This window comes from Carcharodon carcharias, chromosome 2, assembly GCF_017639515.1.
Source record: "Carcharodon carcharias isolate sCarCar2 chromosome 2, sCarCar2.pri, whole genome shotgun sequence".
NCBI lineage: Eukaryota > Metazoa > Chordata > Chondrichthyes > Lamniformes > Lamnidae > Carcharodon > Carcharodon carcharias.
Window position 1 is genome coordinate 208,117,795 of NC_054468.1, and position 19,716 is coordinate 208,137,510.

Genomic DNA, 19,716 nt, shown 5'->3' on the forward strand with positions numbered 1-19,716 from the left:
CCTGCACTTGCTCACTTCTTTTTTTCCTTCTCTCCCTGCAGATGCTGCCTGAATGTTTCCAACATATCCCTCCCCCCCTTCGGACCATCTGCCACTAGCTTGTCCTGCTTGCTACCCTTAATGTCCCCATTAGCACATTCTTTAGATGATATCACCACCGTCAACCTTTGTCCTTCTGTCTATGACATCTTTGGCAATCTCTTCTTTGCCTCCACCTATCACCGGCCCCCTATCCAGCTCTACCTGTCCAACCTCGCCCCCCCTCTACCACCTTATATTTTACCTCATTTCTCTATATCCTTAGTTCTGATGAAGAGTCATACGGACTCGAAACGTCAACTGTATTCCTCTCCGCAGATGTTGTCAGGCCTGCTGAGTTTTTCCAGGTATTTTTGTTTTTGTCTAGATTTCCAGCATCTGCAGTATTTTGCTTTTATATCCCATTTTCATTTTGCCAGAGCACAAATGCCCAGCAGCAGCTTTCGCCACAATGCTTAACATAGATTGCGGATTTATTAAATAAATGGAGGGATCCTGAATGTGAAGATGGGACTTTGACTTCACAAGGACTGTGTGGTAGTCAGTCCTACAGATACTGTCACTGACAGATACAGCTGTGGCAGGCAGGTTGATGAGGATGCGGTCAAGTCTGCCCTTTCCTCTTGTTGGTTCCCTCACCACCTGCCGCAGACCCAGTCTAGCAGCTTTATCCTTTAGGACTTAGCTAGCTCAGTCAGTAGTGGTGCTATGGAGCCACTCTTGGTGATGGACATTGAAGTCCCCCACCCAGAATACATTCTGCGCCCTTGTCACCCTCAGTGTTTCATCCAAATGGTGTTCAACATGGAAGAGTACTGATTCATCAGCTGAGGGGGGAAAGGTATGTGGTAATCAGCAGAATGTTTCCTTGCCCATGTTTGACCTGATGCCATGAGACTTCAAGGAGTCTGGAGCTGATGTTGAGGAATCCTAGGGCAACTCTCTCCCGACTGTCTACTACTCTGCTGGTCTGTTCTGCCATTGGGACAGGACATACTCAGGGATGGTGATGGGTGTCTGGGACATGATCTGTAAGATATGATTCCATGGGTATGACTATGTCAAGCTGTTGCTTGACTAGTCTGTGAGACAGCTCTCCCAATTTTGGCACAAGCCCCAAGGAGGACGCTGCAGGGTCAAAATGGTTGAGTTTGCCATTGTCATTTCTGGTGCTTAGGCCAATGCCAGGTGGTCCATCCAGTTTCATTCCTTGCTGACTTGTTTTTAGTGGTTTGATGCAACTGAGTGGCTGGCTAGGCCATTTAAATATCACATGTAGGCCAGACCAGGTAAGGACAGCAGATTTCCTTCCCTAAAGGGCGTTAGTAAACCAACTGGGTTTTTACGACAATGGTTTCATGGTCATCATTAGACTTTTAATTTTAGATTTTTATTAAATTCAAATTCCACCATCTGCTGTGGTGGGATTCAAACCCAGATCCCCAGCCCCTGGTCCACTCCAGTGACAATACCACTAACCCACTGCCTTGTTGTTGGTACATCTTCATCTCTTGGATAGCAGTGCCATAATTAAATCCTTTTATTGTTTGTTTATCTATAACATAAAATTTTAAGAAAATGATCTTTATCACAGAACAGATGCCAAAACAATTTGAGCACAAAGTGTAAGTAATTCACATTGTTTTGAAACAGCATTGTTAGAGTCATTATCTTCTCCCCACCCCCCCACCTTGATTTTGATCTTAACCTTGCTTCCCACCCCCCTTGATTTTTAATGAACGGTACAGGGCTTAACTGGATGAAAGTAAATTATTGATCTGCTAATATTAGCAGTTGCATATTGGTGCTGTTTGGGCTTGTGCCCAACAATCTAAACCCATGTTCATTGTAAAATACAACTTTGATAAACACATATGTCTTTTATGAACCAAAACTTAACCATATAAGCGTAGCGATTGAGACAAAGAATACCTCAGACTATACCGGAAAAATCATAGCATGCTCCTGGTGTCTTTGACAGGTTAAAAAAAATCAATTATTATGAGAAAGGCATAAACCAAAGCAAATCAAATCAGCAGATAAAATAATAATAATGCCTAATTTCTTCTGCGACCAGAAAAACAAAGTGTATTGAAATTCTTAAATTCCTTTTTCACTGTCCTTTAATTGAGTTTTTATGTGTCCTCTAATGCTCATGGAGTTCACTTATTGCAGTAGCCTGGAAATACAATTGAACCAAATGAACTGAAGGAGCTCTTCCATTTTGACCCTTGCAAAGATGTAAGAGGTTGTAACAATCTAAATATCCTAACATGCTTCACAGGATCAATTATCAAACAAAATTTGACACCAAGTCACATAAGGAGATGGATCTTAGAGGTAGGTTTTAAGGAACGAGTTAAAGAAGGAGAGGTAGAGAAGCAAAGAGATTTACTGAGAGAATCCCAGAGCTTAGGGCTAGGCAACCGAGGCACAATTGTAATAGGAATGAATGCAGGTCAGCAAATACAGGGGTAATGGATGAACAGGACTTGGTTTGAGTTAGAGCAGCAGAGCTTTGGATAAGCTCAAGTTCATGCAGAGTGCAAGGTGTGAGGTTGGCCAGGTGAACATTGAAGTAATTGAGTCTCGAGATAACAAAAGCATGAATGAAGGATTCAGCAGCATATGATCTGAGGACAGTGTGGAGTCAGGCAATGTTATGGAAGCAGAAACATATGGTCATAGGTGATGGTGGGGGGATATATGATCAGAAATTCATCTCAGGCTCAAATATAACACACAGATTGCAAGTAGTCTAGTTTAGCCTCAACAGTGGTCAGGGAGAGGGGTGGAGTTGGTCACTAGGTTGGTGGGAGCCTAAGGCAATGACTTCAATACTGTCTATATTTCTGCTCAGCGTAACAAATCAGAGGCAATGGAGGGATTGAGAGAGGTGGTGGTGAGGTTTCGTGAGCAACATGTGGAATCTAATGTATTTTTAAGATGATGATGCCGAGGGGCAGCATGCAGATGAGAAATAGGAAGAAGCCAATGATAGCTCCTTGGGGGACTCCAGAGGTAATGGTGCATTTGGTAGATACAAACATTTTAAAGAAATTACCAGTAAATTGCTTTTGCTATAATCTGTTGACAAATATCATTTGTTGTATATTACATTTGGCACTAGTTGACACTTTAGAACAATTCTGCACAGGGTCACTTGGTGGCCAGCGCCAGCAACTACATTCTGACAACAGGAAGTAAAAGCTTATGGACAGTGTGAACCCTATGCAATATTTTAAAAAAATAATTATCTATCAGATAAAACCATCAACCTTACCTGCTCCAGCTTTTATTTTGTTTTGTTTTATCTTTTCTGTTGCTTATCCAATAAGCAGAATGACTGCATCTGAAAGTTTGCATTCCTTAACATGTTACCTCAACATTACTCCACATTCCTGCTTATCCCTGATAACCTTTCACCCCCTTGTTAATCAAGAATCTATCGAACTCTGCCTTAAAAATACCAAAGACTCTGCTTCCACCTGCTTTTGAGGAACAGAGTTCCAAAGACTCACAACCCTCTGGGGAGAACAATTCTCCTCATCTCTGTCTTAAATGAGCGACCCCTTATTTTTAAACAGTGACCACTATTTCTAGATTGTCTCACAAGAGGAAACATCCTCTCCACATCCACCCTGTCAAAACAGCTCAGAATCATAAAGGTTTCAATTAAGTCACCTCTTACTCTTCTAAATTCCAACGGATACAAGCCTAACCTGTCCAGCCTTTCCTCATAAAACAATGAGGAATGCATGTGTGGGAAGAGGAGAGGTAATGATCAATATTGACAACTTGTACATAATGCAGATTACTCAACATGCATGGATTAAGATTTTTTTTTTATTTATCATTCATGAGATGTGGGCTTCGTTGTCTGGGCCAGCATTTATTGCCCATCTGATGACTGAAGAGAAAAGTCAGATACTGTCTTCTCTTCTTCTTAGGCAGTGCTTCAGGATTGAGGATGACTTGCTTCTACTCCGGTTGGATGTGTTCTGGAATGGCTGATAAATCCAATTGTGATCTGCAGACTCTGCCATGTGTGGCAGGTGGTGCTTTTTGGGTTGGACAGATTAGGTGTTTGGAGGTTTGTGTGGTCTCTCTGATGCCTTGACTTTGCCTCTGCGTGCTCTTGAAGTCTTTTGGTGTGTTTGGTGCCTTCCTGAATAGACCTCCTTTTTGGTCAGTTATGAGCCAAGGACTCCCATGGGTCAGTGGGATGTTTGGTCTTCATAGGTGCTTTGAGGACATCCCTAAAGTGTTTCCACTGTCCTCCAGGGAGTCTCCTGCCACAAACGAGTACCGCGTAGGAGAGTTGCTCCGAGAGTCTGGTCTCTGGCATCGTGGTCAGCTGTCCCTCGATTCGAGGATGACAACTCTTGGCAGTGAGTTTCTGCCATGGGTCTTCATGTGACTAAACAGGCCAATTCTCGACTCAAAGATCTTTGGGTAGGTGGAGTAGGATCTGGAATGTGAGATTTGCTTCCTTTTCTTTCATTCTCTGCTGCTATTCTGCCTCATCATTAAGACATTGTGACACAAAACGTGATGCAGCTTGATGGGCCAATTGTCACCATTTTGAACAATTGGTAGCAAGCTCCTCCTAGTCATTAATGTCAATGTTGCCATGCTTCAAATAGAGATTGATTGTCTTTGAAGAATTTTCTTTGTCCTCTCTGGGATGTTGGCCTTTTGAGAATTGAGAAAACAAGACCTGGCAGGGGAGACACTTTTCGGCCATCTGGCACAGTGTCTAGTCCATCGAAGTTGATTTTGCAATTTTGCCTGAATGCTAGAGGAGGAGGCTTCAAGGGCAGTAGCATTTATTTGATGATCCTCCTATTGAAACTGGAGGATGCTACGGAGGCACTGCTGATGTAATTTCTCTAGCGCTCTTATGTGTTGCTGATACACAATTCTATCAGCAACACATGAGCAGTACAAGAGTGTTGTGATAACAACTTCTCTGTACACAGGACTTTTTTTGACTTGTGGAGGTCTTTGTTGTCAAACACTTGCTGTTGTAGTTTGTAGAAGGCTGAGCTGGCACAGCTAAACCAATGTTGGACCTCTCCGTCAATGGTGGCCTTATGAGAGAGGTGGCTGCCAAAGTATAGGAAGCTCACAACATATTCCAGAATCTCTCCTTCAATATATATGAGAGGTGGAATAATTGGCTGACCATATGTGGGTTGAAAGGGGTTTTGTTTTGACAACATTCAAAGACAGGACAGATCAGACATATGCATGTATTGTTGCTACCACCATGGCAGCTTCACAAATGCAGCACTTACAGAATCGCTTCATTTTGCAATTAAGGATAAAAATAAGCCATCATACAAGGATGTAAATCAGAATATAAAAGCTTTAAGTGTATACATTAAACTTGATTTGTGAAAATGTAGACAATAACACTGAAACCTGAACTTACAAATGCAGAAATCATTTTTGCTGTCATTACACAGAACTGAATGTGAGGAGAAAGAACATGGATGAATTTCATCCACTGATGTAAAGACTTGGCAATGATGCACAAATTTTTTGGAACATTAGAAGCTGATCCCACTTTGCAAACATGCCTGCTCACACTCACATACACACACACACACACACACACACACACACACACACACACACACAAACAGTGTGCCAAGAAAGCAAAGAAAATCCACCAGAAGACAAGCATCATTTTTTCAAAACTTACAGCCTTGTGCCAATTACTGTAGTAGTACAGATATACATTGTTTTAATTTGTCATTCTACAATACATTTTACACATCTGCTACTGATTTGATAGGCACAAATCAGGATTGTGATAGACTACTCTTCACTTGCCTGGATGAGTGCATCTCCAACAACACTCAAGAAGCTTGACACCAAAGACAAAGCAGCCCACTTGATCAGCACTCATCTATCACTTTGAACATTCACTTTTCCACCACTGATGCACAGTGACAGCAGCAAAAAACATTAACATGTGGGCATTGCTGACAAAGCCAAGGTTTGTTGGCTATCCCTCATTGACCTGATAAAGTCTCAGTGTGCAATCTTCTTAAAATCTTGCAAGTTATGCAAGATTTGGTACAAGCAACAGGCTTACTAAGCAACTTCAAACAGGAGTTAAGAGTGACATTGGTGTGTGCCTGAAGTCACACGTAGAACAAACTGGGCAGGTTTCCTTCCCTAAAAGACATTAGTAAATTAGTTGGGTTTCTATGACAATCAACAGTTTCTTGGTGACATTTAATGATAGCAGCTTTTATTTTAAACTGACTCAAATGTTCATACTGCGATGGTAGGATCTTAGACTAGACCAGGCTTCTCAAATTTGAGTCCATTATCATAACTATTACATCACTGAACCCTTCCTGTGCAGAAACATTGATTATGTGGCTGAAGAACAAGGCAAACTTTGTCACAATGAAATGTTGATGTTAAACTCAAGCAAGTAAATAAGGTACAACTGATTGAACTCAGTGGTGTAGTGCCAAATTTTGAGGTGCAGGAGCTCTAAAAAAGTGTGTTGGCCATATAATTTCTAAATATACTATTATGTTATTTCCCTATGTATTAATCATTTGAGTCCCAAAACTATGCTTTTTAAGTGAAAAATATTAGTGTCGGTAGACATTTTATTTCAAAATGTGGTATTTTGAATCATCAGCCTTTAGCATAGTTAGAATTTTGTTATGCAACCATTTAGTTATTTAATTCAAGCCTATTAAAAACATGAATTACAGAAAACTATACTTACTTCTGACTGGGGGATGGTATATAGAGGGACTTCTGCTTTTGATTTATATTAATAGCCTAGACCTGGGTGTGTACAGGGCACAATTTCAAAATTTGAAGATGATGCAAAACTTGGAATTGTTGTGAACTGTGAGGAGGATATTGATAGACTTCAAGAGAATATAGACAGGCTGGTAGAATGGACAGACAAGTGGCAGATGAAATTTAATGTAGGGGCAAAAACAGAACTACCTGCAAAAACTCAGCAGGTCTGGCAGCATCGGTGGAGAAGAAAAGAGTTGACGTTTCGAGTCCTCATGACCCTTCAACAGAACTGATCTTTCTTTACAAGGAGAGGGAAATATAAGCTGCTTTAAGGTGGGGGGGGGAGAAGTGGAGGGGGGGGATGTTAGGATAGGAGCAGATCATCAAAAGATGTCACAGACAAAAGAACACAGAGGTGTTGAAGTTGGTGATATAATCTAAATGAATGTGCTAATTAAGAATGGATGGTAGGGCACTCAAGGTATAGCTCTAGTGGGGGTGGGGGAGCATAAAAGATTTAAAAATAATGGAAATAGGTGGGAAAAGAAAAATCTGTATCAATTATTGGAAAAGAAAAAAAAACCAAAAGGAAGGGGGAAGAAACAGAGAGGGGGTGGAGGAACAGCACCTCATCTTCCGACTAGGCACTTTACAGCCTTCCAGACTGAATATTGAATTCAACAACTTTAGGTCTTGAGCTCCCTCCTCCAACCCCACCCCCTTTCTGTTTCTTCCCCCTTCCTTTTGTTTTCTTTTCCAATAATTTATATAGATTTTTCTTTTCCCACCTATTTCCATTATTTTTAAATCTTTTATGCTCCTCCACCCCCACTAGAGCTATACCTTGAGAGCCCTACCAGCTTATATTTCCCTCTTCTTGTAAAGAAAGATCAGTTCTTTTGAAGGGTCATGAGGACTCGAAACGTCAACTCTTTTCTTCTCCGCTGATGCTGCCGGACCTGCTGAGTTTTTCCAGGTAATTCTGTTTTTGAGAGATTTGTTAGATATGTTAAAAAAAATCATGAGGGCTCTGGATCACCTAAATGGGGAGGAACTGTTCTCATCAGCAGAAGGTGATTAACAAAAGAACCAGAACGACTGAAGGGAAAACTTCTTTATGCAAGTGTTTGATCTGGAATGCACTGCCCGAGTGTGTGGCGCAGACAGATTCAACTGTGGTTTTCAAAAGGGAACTGGACAATTGTCTGAAGAGAAAATATTTTAAGGGCTACAGGGAAAAGGCGAAGGAGTGGACTAGCTGAGTTGCTGTTGCAGACAACTGACACAAAGTCAATGTGCTGTAAAACATGTATAGGTGCATTCAAGGAACTTAATCAACACAAATAAGAAAAAAGCTGAAGGTTACCCCTGATAGTGTGATCAAGAAGGTTGGGAGAAGACTTTAACTGCATTGTCATGAAAGAGGATCCCCACTCCCCACACATAGTGAGTGCAGTTTACCCGCCTTAATACAGGACTCAGAACCTATGAAATGAAGTGAAAAATTATTGTTCTTGTTGCAGATAACGCCTTATCTGAACAAACTTGGCCTGTTAATCAAAAACAGAATTACCTGGAAAAACTCAGCAGGTCCGGCAGCATCGGCGGAGAAGAAAAGAGTTGACGTTTCGAGTCCTCATGACCCTTCGACAGAACTTGAGTTCGAGTCCCGTTAATCGCTCTTTGCTTTCATGGTGCTGTTAGGAGGGAAAGTGAAACAGTTCTATTGATCTGTTATTATTATTTGTCATTAAACAGTCCAGTAAGTTGTTTTTTAAATTGAAAAAATTGCTTCCGATTAAAGTTGCCCGGGAAGTTCCTAAATTTGAAACACTAAAAAGTGGGTCGCGAGGTTCATTTTCTTTGCCCCAGCCGACCGACTCTGCCCCTGTGAAGCTACTTCGCCAATCAGGACGCTCGCAAAACTTTTTCCGGCCAATCCCAGAGCGCATGTAATTTTAGGATCAGAGTGTAAAATTGGCGCGGGAAGAGTGCGCAAAAAATATAAGGATATATGAGGACACTGGTTTAAACATTAGGTTAAGTAGCTGCACCATCCTCCCACCACCTTCAGGACACACACAAATTGTTTTATATTTGGCATCGTAATGTATTTTTTGGTAATTAACGTTTCCCTAATTGCTTTAAAAACATAAATTGCATTCAGGTCCCCGATCGCTGACATTTATACTCTTGATGCTCATTTTGGACAGTTATACATTCGGATTGTTGTAGCTTTCTCCCCATTTGGATTTTGCTCAATTAACACGTTACTACTGCACAAAAATGTGCTGAGACATCAGAATAAGTGCAAAGGGATTTCTCAAAGCATGACACCGTGAGAGAAGACTTGGCAGCGGGTGGCGGAATTGTTTTCAAAGCTGATGCTCGTTTGATTTATATGAATAAACGTTGTATTAATAATGACAATGAGTTCAGAACTACGTATTTTTGTGTTCATTATGATTTTTGTTCATGTGGTTTATCAGGTTTGGGACCCTTTGTAACTTCTTTTCTAGCGCTGCCCGATTGAAAATTGAAATTGTGAAGGGTGGACGGTGCTGACAATTTTTGCAGCTTCCTACTTCTTGGCTTAATAGTCTGAGCAAATTCAAAAGAATGACTCAGTGGCTCACCAGTAAATAAACAGCCCAGTAAGTCTGAAAATTAACTAACTACTGGTTAGTTTAAACTATGTCTAAAAGGACGAGGTAATTCTAAAAGTCTTCCACTTCAAGCCTTTACTGTGTGTGTGCTCTTCCATCTTTTAAAAAATTGTTAATACTTTTGAGAAAATTACAGAAAATATTCTGTTTATTTGTAATTTGGTTCATTGTAAGATTGACACTTATGGAACCAAATAATGATTCCGACTCCTCCTCCACCACCCCAACACCCCTTCAACGTTCTCCCCACTCCCTTACCCCACCCTCCAAACCCCCAACCCAATCTTCCCAGCAGCGCATCAATAAGTGAAATTGACCTAACAGATCAGCTTCAAAAAATCGGAGGACAAGAACTCTATTTAAAACACCGAGCCCAGGCCCCCCTAGCCCATGGTGATTGGAGCCGTCTGTACCCCTCTCTCCCGCGCCCTGCTTGGAAGTGTTGGAACAGCGTTCTTGGCAGCAGGACAACTCTGATTGAACTAAAGAATGGGATAAGATGTCAAGCACAGGGAGGCTTAATTAAAAATCCTGTGCAAACAAATTCTTTGCTTATTATTCCTAAGGACAGCATTTGCTAATGTTAGCCTTTGTACTTTGCACCAGTTATTATTCAACCAACCCTTAGCAGCAAAGAAATTGTTTATATTTTTGACCTTACACGTAATTTAAGAAAAAACGTATTGAATTTAAGAAAAAACGTATTTTAAAAAAAATTGTAATCTTCTATAATGACCTCAGGACATTTCAAAATAACTTACAACTAAAGAATTACATTTTAAATGTAGTTACTATTGTTATGTAGACAAACACAGTAGAATATTTGCATCACAGCAAGACTTCAGAAAATGTCTGGTGGTGTTTGTTTAGAGAAATATTTCACAACACACCAGAATTCCAGCTCTTTAAATGATGCCATAGGATCTTTAACATGTACTTCAACAGGCAGAGGAGATCTCAATTTAACATCTTTTTGGAAAGTCAGGACTTCTGACAATACAACAACATTAGATTATGTGCTCATGTCTACAGTAACAGTTGGAAAGAATAACTGAACCCAGCCAACTGGGCCAGCTCAATCATGCTGGGCGCGCAATAGATTCCATGTTAGACCATCATGCTTAGGCCAGTTCTTTGAAACAACAATTCAGTTAGTCCCATTGCTCCATTCATTTCCCACCCAACCCCTTCAAGTATTTACCAACTTCCTTTTGAAGGTTACTATCAGCCCAAAGTGGCTTCTTGGAGCTGCCTTGTGGGCCCACCACCCGCAATGCGAAGGGTAGGGGTTGGGTGCGATGCCAGTATGATAGCGAATGAGAGCAGGACAGTTCAAGACAGGCTCGACCTTGGCAATGGAAACTGGCTGTTGGGATGTGGAAAGTCACCTCACTGGTGCGGAAGGAGATGTAGCCAGAGCTGGAGGAGGAGGTGGAGGGATACAGACTAGATATAGTTGATCCCACCTCCACACATAGCGTTGGCTCTGGAACTCTGGACTCCGGAGAGGCCCCCTCATGAGAGGCCTCAGGCGGGTGTGGGGATACTAACAAACCCCCAGCTGGGTACCACACAGTTGGAGTTTGTCCCATGGGACGAGAGGGTCACCACAATGAGACTTCGGGTTTCAAAGAGGAAAATTTTGACTGTTGTTTACGTTTATGCATCAAACAGCAGTTCAGGTTCCTCTGCCTTCTTAGAGACTATGGGATTGGTGCTCAATAGGGTGCCACCTACCAGCTCTGTAATCTTACTGGGGGACTTCAATGCTCACATGGGGATCGATGGGGATACCTGGAGAGGAGTGATTGGGAGGAATGGCTTCCCTGATCTGAACCCGAGTGGTGAGTTGTTACTGGACTTCTGTGCTAATCATGGATTGTCCATAACAAACACCACATTCAAACACAAGGATGCTCATAAGTGTACCTAGTACCAGAGCACCCTGGGATGAAGGTTGATGATCGACTTTATAGTTGTGTCATCGAACCTAAGGCTGTATGTTCTGGACACTCGGGTGAAGTCGGGTGGAGGCTGTCAACTGCTCACCACTGGTGGTGAGCTGGATTCGGAGTGCGGGACTTGGACCAGACAGTCATGGGAGGCCCAAACGTGCTGTGAGGATTGCCTTGGAGTGTCTGGCAGATGTTCCTATGTGAAATGATTTCACCTTGCACCTCCAGAAGAATTTCTCTTGTATCCCAGGTGAGGACAAGTACTTGAGTCCAAATAGACCATGTTCAAGACCTCAATCGTTGAGGCGGTTGTGAAAAGCTGCGGCTTGAAGGCAGTTGGTGCCTGTTGTAGCAGCAGCCCTAGGACCCGCTGGTTGACACCAGTGGTGGGAGGGTCTGTCAAATCAATGAAGGAGGCCTTCCTGGCAATGTTCGCAGATAGGTATCCGATTTGGTTCAGAGGTACTGGCAGGCCAGGAGGGTTACAGCAGCAATGGTCGCTGAAGTGAAAGCTTGGACTTGGGAGGAATTTGGAAGGGCCACGGAGACTGACTATTAGACGCCATCAAAGTTGTTCTGGCAAACCATTTAGTGCCTTAGGAGGAGTTGGCAGGATGTCGCCCAAGCTGTTCTCAACAAGGGCAGGGAAATACTGACCACAACTGAGGAGATTGCAGAGAGGTGGAAGGAGCACTTTTAGGAACTCCTCAACCCGGTGGACACACCCTCCTTATAGAAGGCAGTGCCAGAACCCTCAAGTGAGATTGGAACTATAGCTGTTGCTGAGGTTGCTGTGGTGGTCAAGGGCCTCCGTAGCAGTAAGGCAGCAGGCAGAGATTCATCTGGAAATGTTGAAGGCACTGGACAATGGGATGTCATGGTTAACATTCTTCTTCAATGTTGCATGGTAGGCGGGGACAATACCACTGAATTGGCAAACTGGGGTGGTGGTCCCCATCTTTCAGAAAGGGGACCAGAGGGTGTGTTCCAATTATAGAGTGATCATACTCCTCAGCCTTCCTAGGAAAGCCTATGTCAGAGTGCTGGAGAAGAGACTTTGTGCGTTAGTCAAACCTCAGAATCAGGCAGATTCCGACCTGGCCATGGAACAGTGGACCAGCTCTTTGCCCTCTCACAGATATTTAAGGGTTCATGGGAGTTTGCTAATCCGCTCTACCTCTATTTTGTAGACCTGGAGAAGGCATACAACCGTGTTCCTTGGGATATTTTGTGGGAGGTGCTGTGGGTAATATGAGGTGCCGGTGCCACTTCTGCGTGCTATCAGGTCCCTCTATTCATAGAGTGAGAGTCGTGTCCGCATTCTCAGTGTTAAGCTGAATTTGTTCAAGGCGTGCCAAGGATGTGTCAAGTCTCCACTCCTGTTCGTGATTTTCATGGACAGGATATCAAGGTGTAGCTGAGGTACGGAGGGTATCCAGTTTGGGGGTTTGAGGGTGGCATCTCTGCTATTTGCAGATGATGATTAGGCTTCTTGCCTAATCTGACTGTGGTATTCAGCACGCACTCGAATGTTTCGCTGCCAAGTGTGATGCGGCTGGGGTGCAGATCAGCCAAATCTGAGGTCATGATTCTCTCCTGGAAAAGGGTGGGTTGCTTTCTCCAGGTGAGGGGGGAACAGCTTCCCTTAGTGGTGGAGTTCAAGTATCTCAGGATCTTGTTCGCGAGTGATGGTGGGGTGAGCGTGAGATTGGCCAGTGGATCGGTGAGGCGGCTGCAGTCCTGCGGTGCTCTACCAGTCCGTGGTGGTGAAGCAGGAGCTGAGTTTTAGCACGAAGCTCTTGGTTTACTGATCGATCTACATCCCCATCCTCACCTATGGTCATGAACTGTGGGTAATGACTGAAAGGATAAGATTGTGGGTACAAGTGGTGGAAATGATGTTTCTCTGCAGGGTTGCTGGGCATTTTCTCCAGGCCAGGGTGAGGAGTTCGGCAATCTGCGAGAGCCTCGGAATAGAGTTGCTGCTCCTCCAAGAGGGGTCAGTTGAGGTCGTAGGCTCCTACCGGAGCTGTACCTGGCACGGACCAGTGGGCAGAGACCTTGAGGCCAACCCAGGACACGCTGGAGGAATTACATCTCTAAGTGAGATTGTGACCTCTAATCTAGGCTCCCCAGCCAGGGGAACCATCATTCCTGCATCTAAAAATAGAAAATGCTGGAAAAACTCAGCAGGCCTGTGAAGAGAGAAACAGAGTTAACGTTTCAAGTCCAATATGACTCTTCTTCTAAGTAGATAGAAATGTGACGGGTTTTATGTTGTTGAAAAAGGGGGCAAGGGTAGGTGGAGCAAAATAGAATGTCAGGTGAGTTAAATGAGAAAAAACGTCATGGAATACAAGACAGAGGGAGTGGTAATGATAGTATAAAGATGAAAGCTTTGGTCAAGGGTAAGTGTTAATTCCAGAATAAAGGTCAGCACTGTCTGAAAGTAAAATAGCAGAATGTGCTAAAAGCAGAGAAAGAGAGCAGAGCTGTCTGAAGGCAAAAACATGAGAACGAGATACAGTCTGGCACTTGGGGAAAAAAATTCAGAATGGGGTCAGAGTTCATGGCCTGAAGTTGTTGAACTCAACATTGAGCCAATGAGGCTGTCAATGGCCTAATTAAAAGGTGACATGCTGTTTTTCCAGCTTGCTTTGGGCTTCACTGAAACATTGTAACAAGCTGAGGACAGAAATGTCACCATGAGACCATGACAGTGAATTTAAATGGCAAGTAACAGCAAGGACGGGGTCATGCTTGTGGATTGAACGAAGGTGTTCCACAAAGCAGTCAGCTAGTCTGCATTTAGTCTCCCCAATGTAGAGGAGACTGCATTGTGAGCAGCGAAAATAGTAGACTAAATTGAAAGAAGTGCAAGTAAATCACTGCTTCAGCTGGAAGTAGTGTTTGGGGCCTTGGACAGTGACGAGGGAGGTAGGTGTTGCACCTTCCGCAATTGCATGGGAAGGTGCAGTGAGAAGGGGATGAGATGGGGGAGAGGGGGTGATAGAGGAGTGGACCTGGGTGTCACGGAGGGAAAAGTCCCTTTGGAATGCTGACAGGGGAGGTGAGGGGAAGATGTGTTTAGTGGTGGCATCATGCTGGAGTTGCCGGAAATGGCGGAGGACCTGAATACAGAGACTGGTAGAATGGAAAGTGAGGACAAGGGGAACCCTATCAAGATTCTGGGAGGGAGGGGGAAGAGTGAGGGTAGAATTGTGGGAAATGAGTCAGACATGGTTGAGGACTGGATCAAACACAGTGGGGGCGGGTGGGAATCCTCAGCTGAGGAAAAAGGAAGACATGTCAGAAGCACTGTTGTGGAAGGTAGCATCATCGGAACAGATGCAATGGAGATGGAGAAACTGAGAGAATGGAATGGAATCCTTAAAGGAAGCAGGGTGTGAGGTGGTGCAGTCATGATAGCTGGGGAAGTCAGTGGACTTGTAATAAATATTGGTAGGCAGTCTATCACCAGAAATGGAGTCAGAAAAGTAAAGGAAGGGAAGTGAAGTGTTGGAGATGGACCATGTGAAGATGAGAGAGGGCTGCAAATTGGAAGCAAAATTGATTAACTTTTCAAGGTCCAGATGAGAGCATAAAGCAGCACCGATACAATCATCAATGTGCCAGAAAGAGAGTTGTGGGAGGGGACCTGAGGAGGACAGGAACAAGGATGTTCCACATACCCTATAAAAAAACAGGTATAACTAACACCCATGCAAGACCTCTTGGCAACAACTTTTATTTGGAAGAAATGAGACAAATTAAAGTACAAATTGCTCAATGAGGGAACAATTTCAGCCAGGCTGAGAATGGTGGTGGTGGATGGGGATTGTTTGGGCTTTTGTTCAAGGAAGAAGCGGAAACCCCTTAGACTGTCCTGGTGGGGGATGGAGGTGCAGAGGGATTGGGCATCCATAGTGAAGAGGATGCAGTTAGGGCCAGGAAACTGTTAACAGTTGAAATGACATAGGATGTCAGAAGAATCACAAATGTGAAGAGACCGGACAAAGAAAGAAAATAGTCAAGATAGGAAGAAATACGTTCAATGGGCAGGAACAGGCTGAAAAGATGGGTCTACCAGGACAGTCCTACTTGTGAATCATTCCTGCATCTACTCTGTCAAACCCTCTAAGAATTTGCTAATTAAGAATGGATGGCAGGGCACTTTGTTCCATTGTCTGTGACATCTTTTGATTATCTGCTCCTATCATTGCTTGCTTGTCCCTACAACCACACCACCCCCAACCCACTTCTCTTCCCCCCGCCCCCCAACCCAACCTTAAACCAGCATATATTTCACCCCTCTTCTAACATTAAATCAGTTCTGTCGAAGGGTCATGAGGACTCAAAACATCAACCCTTTTCTTCTCCGCCGATGCTGCCAGACCTGCTGAGTTTTTCCAGGTAATTCTGTTTTTGTTTTGGATTTCCAGCATCCGCAGTTTTTTGTTTTTACCTCTAAGAATTTTATGTTTTTCAATGATATCGGCCACTTCTAGACAATATAATCTGATTCTACTCAACCATTCCTCATTAGGACAATTCCCTCAATCCAGGAGTCAGTCTAGTGAACTTCTGATACATTCCCTCCATGGTTAGATATCCTTCCTTAGCTAGGTTGGCTAAAACTGTACACAGTATTCCAGGTGCAGTCACACAAATGCCCTGGGCAATTATAGTAAGACTCATTCACTCTTATAAGACCATAAGACATAGGAGCAGAAGTAGGCCATTTGCTCATTGAGTCTGCTCTGCCATTCAATGAGATAATGGCTGATCTGATAATCCTCAGCTCCACTTTCCTGCCTTTTCCCCATACCCCTTGATTCCTACAGATTATACTTAATGTCCCAGCCTCTACAGCCCTCTGTGGTAAAGAATTCCACAGATTGACTACCCTCAGTAGAAATTCCTCCTCATCTCTGTTTTAAATGGATGACCCCCTACTCTGAGATTATGCCCTCTGGTCCTAGAGAATCCCACAAGGGGAAACAACTTCTCAGTATCTACCCTGTCATGTCCCCTAAGAATCTTATATGTTTGAATAAGGTCACCTCTCATTCTTCTAAACTCCAATGAGTACAAGCCCAACCTACTCAATCTCTGCTCATAAGAAAATCCTTTCATAGCCAGGATCAACCTAGTGAACCTTCTCTGGACTGGCTCCAATGTCAGTATATCTTTCCTTAGATAAGGGGACCTAAACTGTTCACAGTATTCTAGGTGTAACTAGTGCTTTGTATAATTTTATCAAGACTTCCCTATTTTTATACTCCATTCTCTTTGAAACAAAGGCCAACATTCCATTTGCCTTCCCTATTACCTGCTGAACTTGTATGTTAGCTTTTTGTGATCCATGCACTTGGACCCCCAAATCCCTTGGTGCTGCAGCTTTCTTCAGGCTTTCTCTATTTAAGTCTTCCTATTCTACTATTCTTCCTGCCAAAGTGCATAACTTCACATTTTCCAACATTATATTCCATCTGCCAAATTTTTGCCCACTCACTTAACCTGTCCATATCCCTCTGTAGACTCCTTGTGTCAGCCTCACCCCTTGCCTTCCCACCTATTTTTGTGTCATCTGCAAACTTGGCGATAGTACATTAATTTCCCTCATCCAAGTCATTTACACTGTAAATAATACTCTAATCCCTTCAAAATAAAGGCTAACATACCATTTGCTTTCCTCATTGCTTGTTGCACCTGCATGTTAACTTTGTGATTCACATATCAAAGACACCAAAGACCCTCTAAACACCGTTTCCTAGTTTCTCACCATTTAAGAAATATTGTTTTTCTATTTTTCCTTCCAAAGTGGAGAACCTCATACTTCTCCACATTATGTTCAATCTCCCACATTCCTGCCTACTGAACTTAACCTGCCTACAGTGCTCTTTGTGTGCACCTCAGTTAACTTTACCACCTTAATCAGCAAACTTGGATACATCACACTCAACCACTCATCTGTCATTGAGATTGTAAATAGCTGAGGCTCACACATTGATGTTTGCAGTAATCTGCTAGTTATAATCTGCCAAGCCATTTATTCCTCCTCTGTTTTCTGTCTGCTGACCAATCCTAATGCGAGTATATTATCCCCAATCCTGAGCCCTAATTTTGTATAATAATTTATCGTAGCACCTTATCAAATCCTTCTCATTGGAATCCTTTGATCTGCCTAAAATGATAGACGCTTTATCAAATGCTTTTTCGAAAGTCCAAACATGCTACATGCACTAATTCCGCCCCCCTCCCCAAATCTACCATGCTAGTTACAACCTCACAGCAAAATCTAACCTTTCCAGAATGTCATAACACTAATGAAAGAACGAACAGTAAGCCAAAAACACAGACGGGGAAATTGGCGCAGATTGCACAATAAACATCGAAGTGTACGTGCTCTGTGTGACACACACACAATGTTCTCTCCCCCCAACCCCAAAACAAATCCATCCATCCCATGTCCAATATCCAGTGGCTCCATAGTTAGCATCCGATTTGGATATTTTCTAGCGAGAAATACATCCAACATGACTCCGACTCGAGGGCATATTTATTTGCAATGTCGACCTCAGATAACCTAAGTTTTGATGATCAGGACAAACTCATCAACAAGGCCCACGAACCAAAGCGGGAGAGCAGCTAATTGACACCACCTGAGCACCCGTCCCGCAGAGCGGAAATTTTCTGTTGCATTGTGGGAATTGTGGTCCGTTCTGGTCGAACGCTTACCCAACGTTCCCCGCGAACCGGAAGCCGGCGACGGGCGAGTCGACAACAACCGACGGTTTTTTTTTGACCTCCGCCCCCATGGCCCATGAAGAGTGGCTGTGGTGCGCATGCGCAGCCGCCTGCGTCGAAGCGACGGCGCTGCCTGTCCACGCCACCGGTCCTTCAGACAATAAGCAGTTGCGTCATCGTGGCTTCGTTAGTTCGCTTTTTGTTATAAAAAAGAAAATACTCGCCGGTTATCGTTGACGTTTCGTTCAGTCGGCGCTCTTCCAAGCCATTAAGGGACCGTCTGCGGGTGCAGTTATGTCGGCGGATCAGATCACGACGTTGTGCGAGCAGTTGATGAAGGCGGTAAACGTGATCATGGATGGAGGCTCGAGTTCGCGCTACCGGCTGGAGGCCCTGAAGGCGAGTTCTCGCTAAGCGAGGAGGCAATTGGGACACCTTTGTCTAAAATACATCAACCACATGTGTTTCCATCCTCCCCATTTCAATTTTTAAAATTAGTTTTGCAAGAAGCCTGATTTTTCCTTTACAAATTATATATATATTTTTCAAAATCGTTATTCCAGCAGGAAGTTAATGCAGCAGTGGCAAGTTTTAAGTGTGTTCTTATCCCGGGTGTTTCTGCTTTGTGTTTTTATATATATATAAATGGACCAATCCCTCTGCAAAGAAATAGTAGCGCCATTGCGGCGCGCTTTGCCTTTTCATTCATTCTGTGGAGTTGCCCGATCAGCGGCAATAGCTGCTTGCATTCGTATTTAACCTTTAATGTAGGGAAACGTCCCAAAGCGTTTCTCATAATTGAAATCTGAATTTGAACCACAGTTTTCCTTTTTGCGTTTCCTTTCATTTTGAGATCACGTGTTGTGTTTGTATTTCACTCGTGTATCTAGAAATTTAGCTGCAGGCATGATAATGTCGCGCATTGGTATCATTTTCTAAAAAAAATCTCTTATTTACACGTGCTGGTAGAGTGTTAATAATTGAATTTTAGAGCCGCAGTTAGTTGGACAAATCTATTTGATTCTTGTATTGGATGTTGGAGTCATTAGATATGTATGTTGCCTTTCTCCATCGAGCTGAATTGACTTGATAAGAGACATTCAAAATCATGAGGGGTCTGAACAGACAGGGAGAAACTGTTCCACGCAACCGGTGGTTAGGATCTGGAATGCACTGGCTGAGAATGTGGTGGAGGCAGGGTCAACTGAGGTTTTGAAAAGGGAATTAAATCATTTATCTGAAAAGAAAAAGTTTGGAGGGCTCTGGAGAAAAGGCAGGGGAGTGGTACTGGGTGAATTGCTCTTTTGGAGCACAGACACATTTGAATTAGCACCTGGAGTAGGGCACCCAACCCCTCGAGCCTGTTCCACCATTCAATTAGATCATGGATGATCTGATTGTAACCTCAACTCCACATTCCTGCCTACTTCCACTGATAACCTTTCACCACCTTGCTTATTACAAATCTATCCACGTCTGCCTTAAAATATTCAAAGACTCTGTTTATACTGCCTTTTGAGGAA

At 43.3% G+C, this 19,716-nt stretch overlaps 1 protein-coding gene across 2 annotated transcripts in view; it reads left to right on the forward strand.

The window, feature by feature from the left end:
* The first annotated feature begins 18,303 nt into the window (after positions 1 to 18,303).
* The window catches only part of LOC121294028 (exportin-5), a 100,676-nt gene continuing 99,263 nt past the window's right edge, over positions 18,304 to 19,716 (forward strand). For both annotated transcript variants that reach the window (XM_041217528.1, XM_041217537.1), the window contains exon 1: positions 18,304 to 18,592. In XM_041217528.1, the coding sequence (XP_041073462.1) occupies positions 18,488 to 18,592 (105 nt within the window). In that variant the 5' untranslated portion in view covers positions 18,304 to 18,487. The remainder of the gene's footprint in view (positions 18,593 to 19,716) is intronic.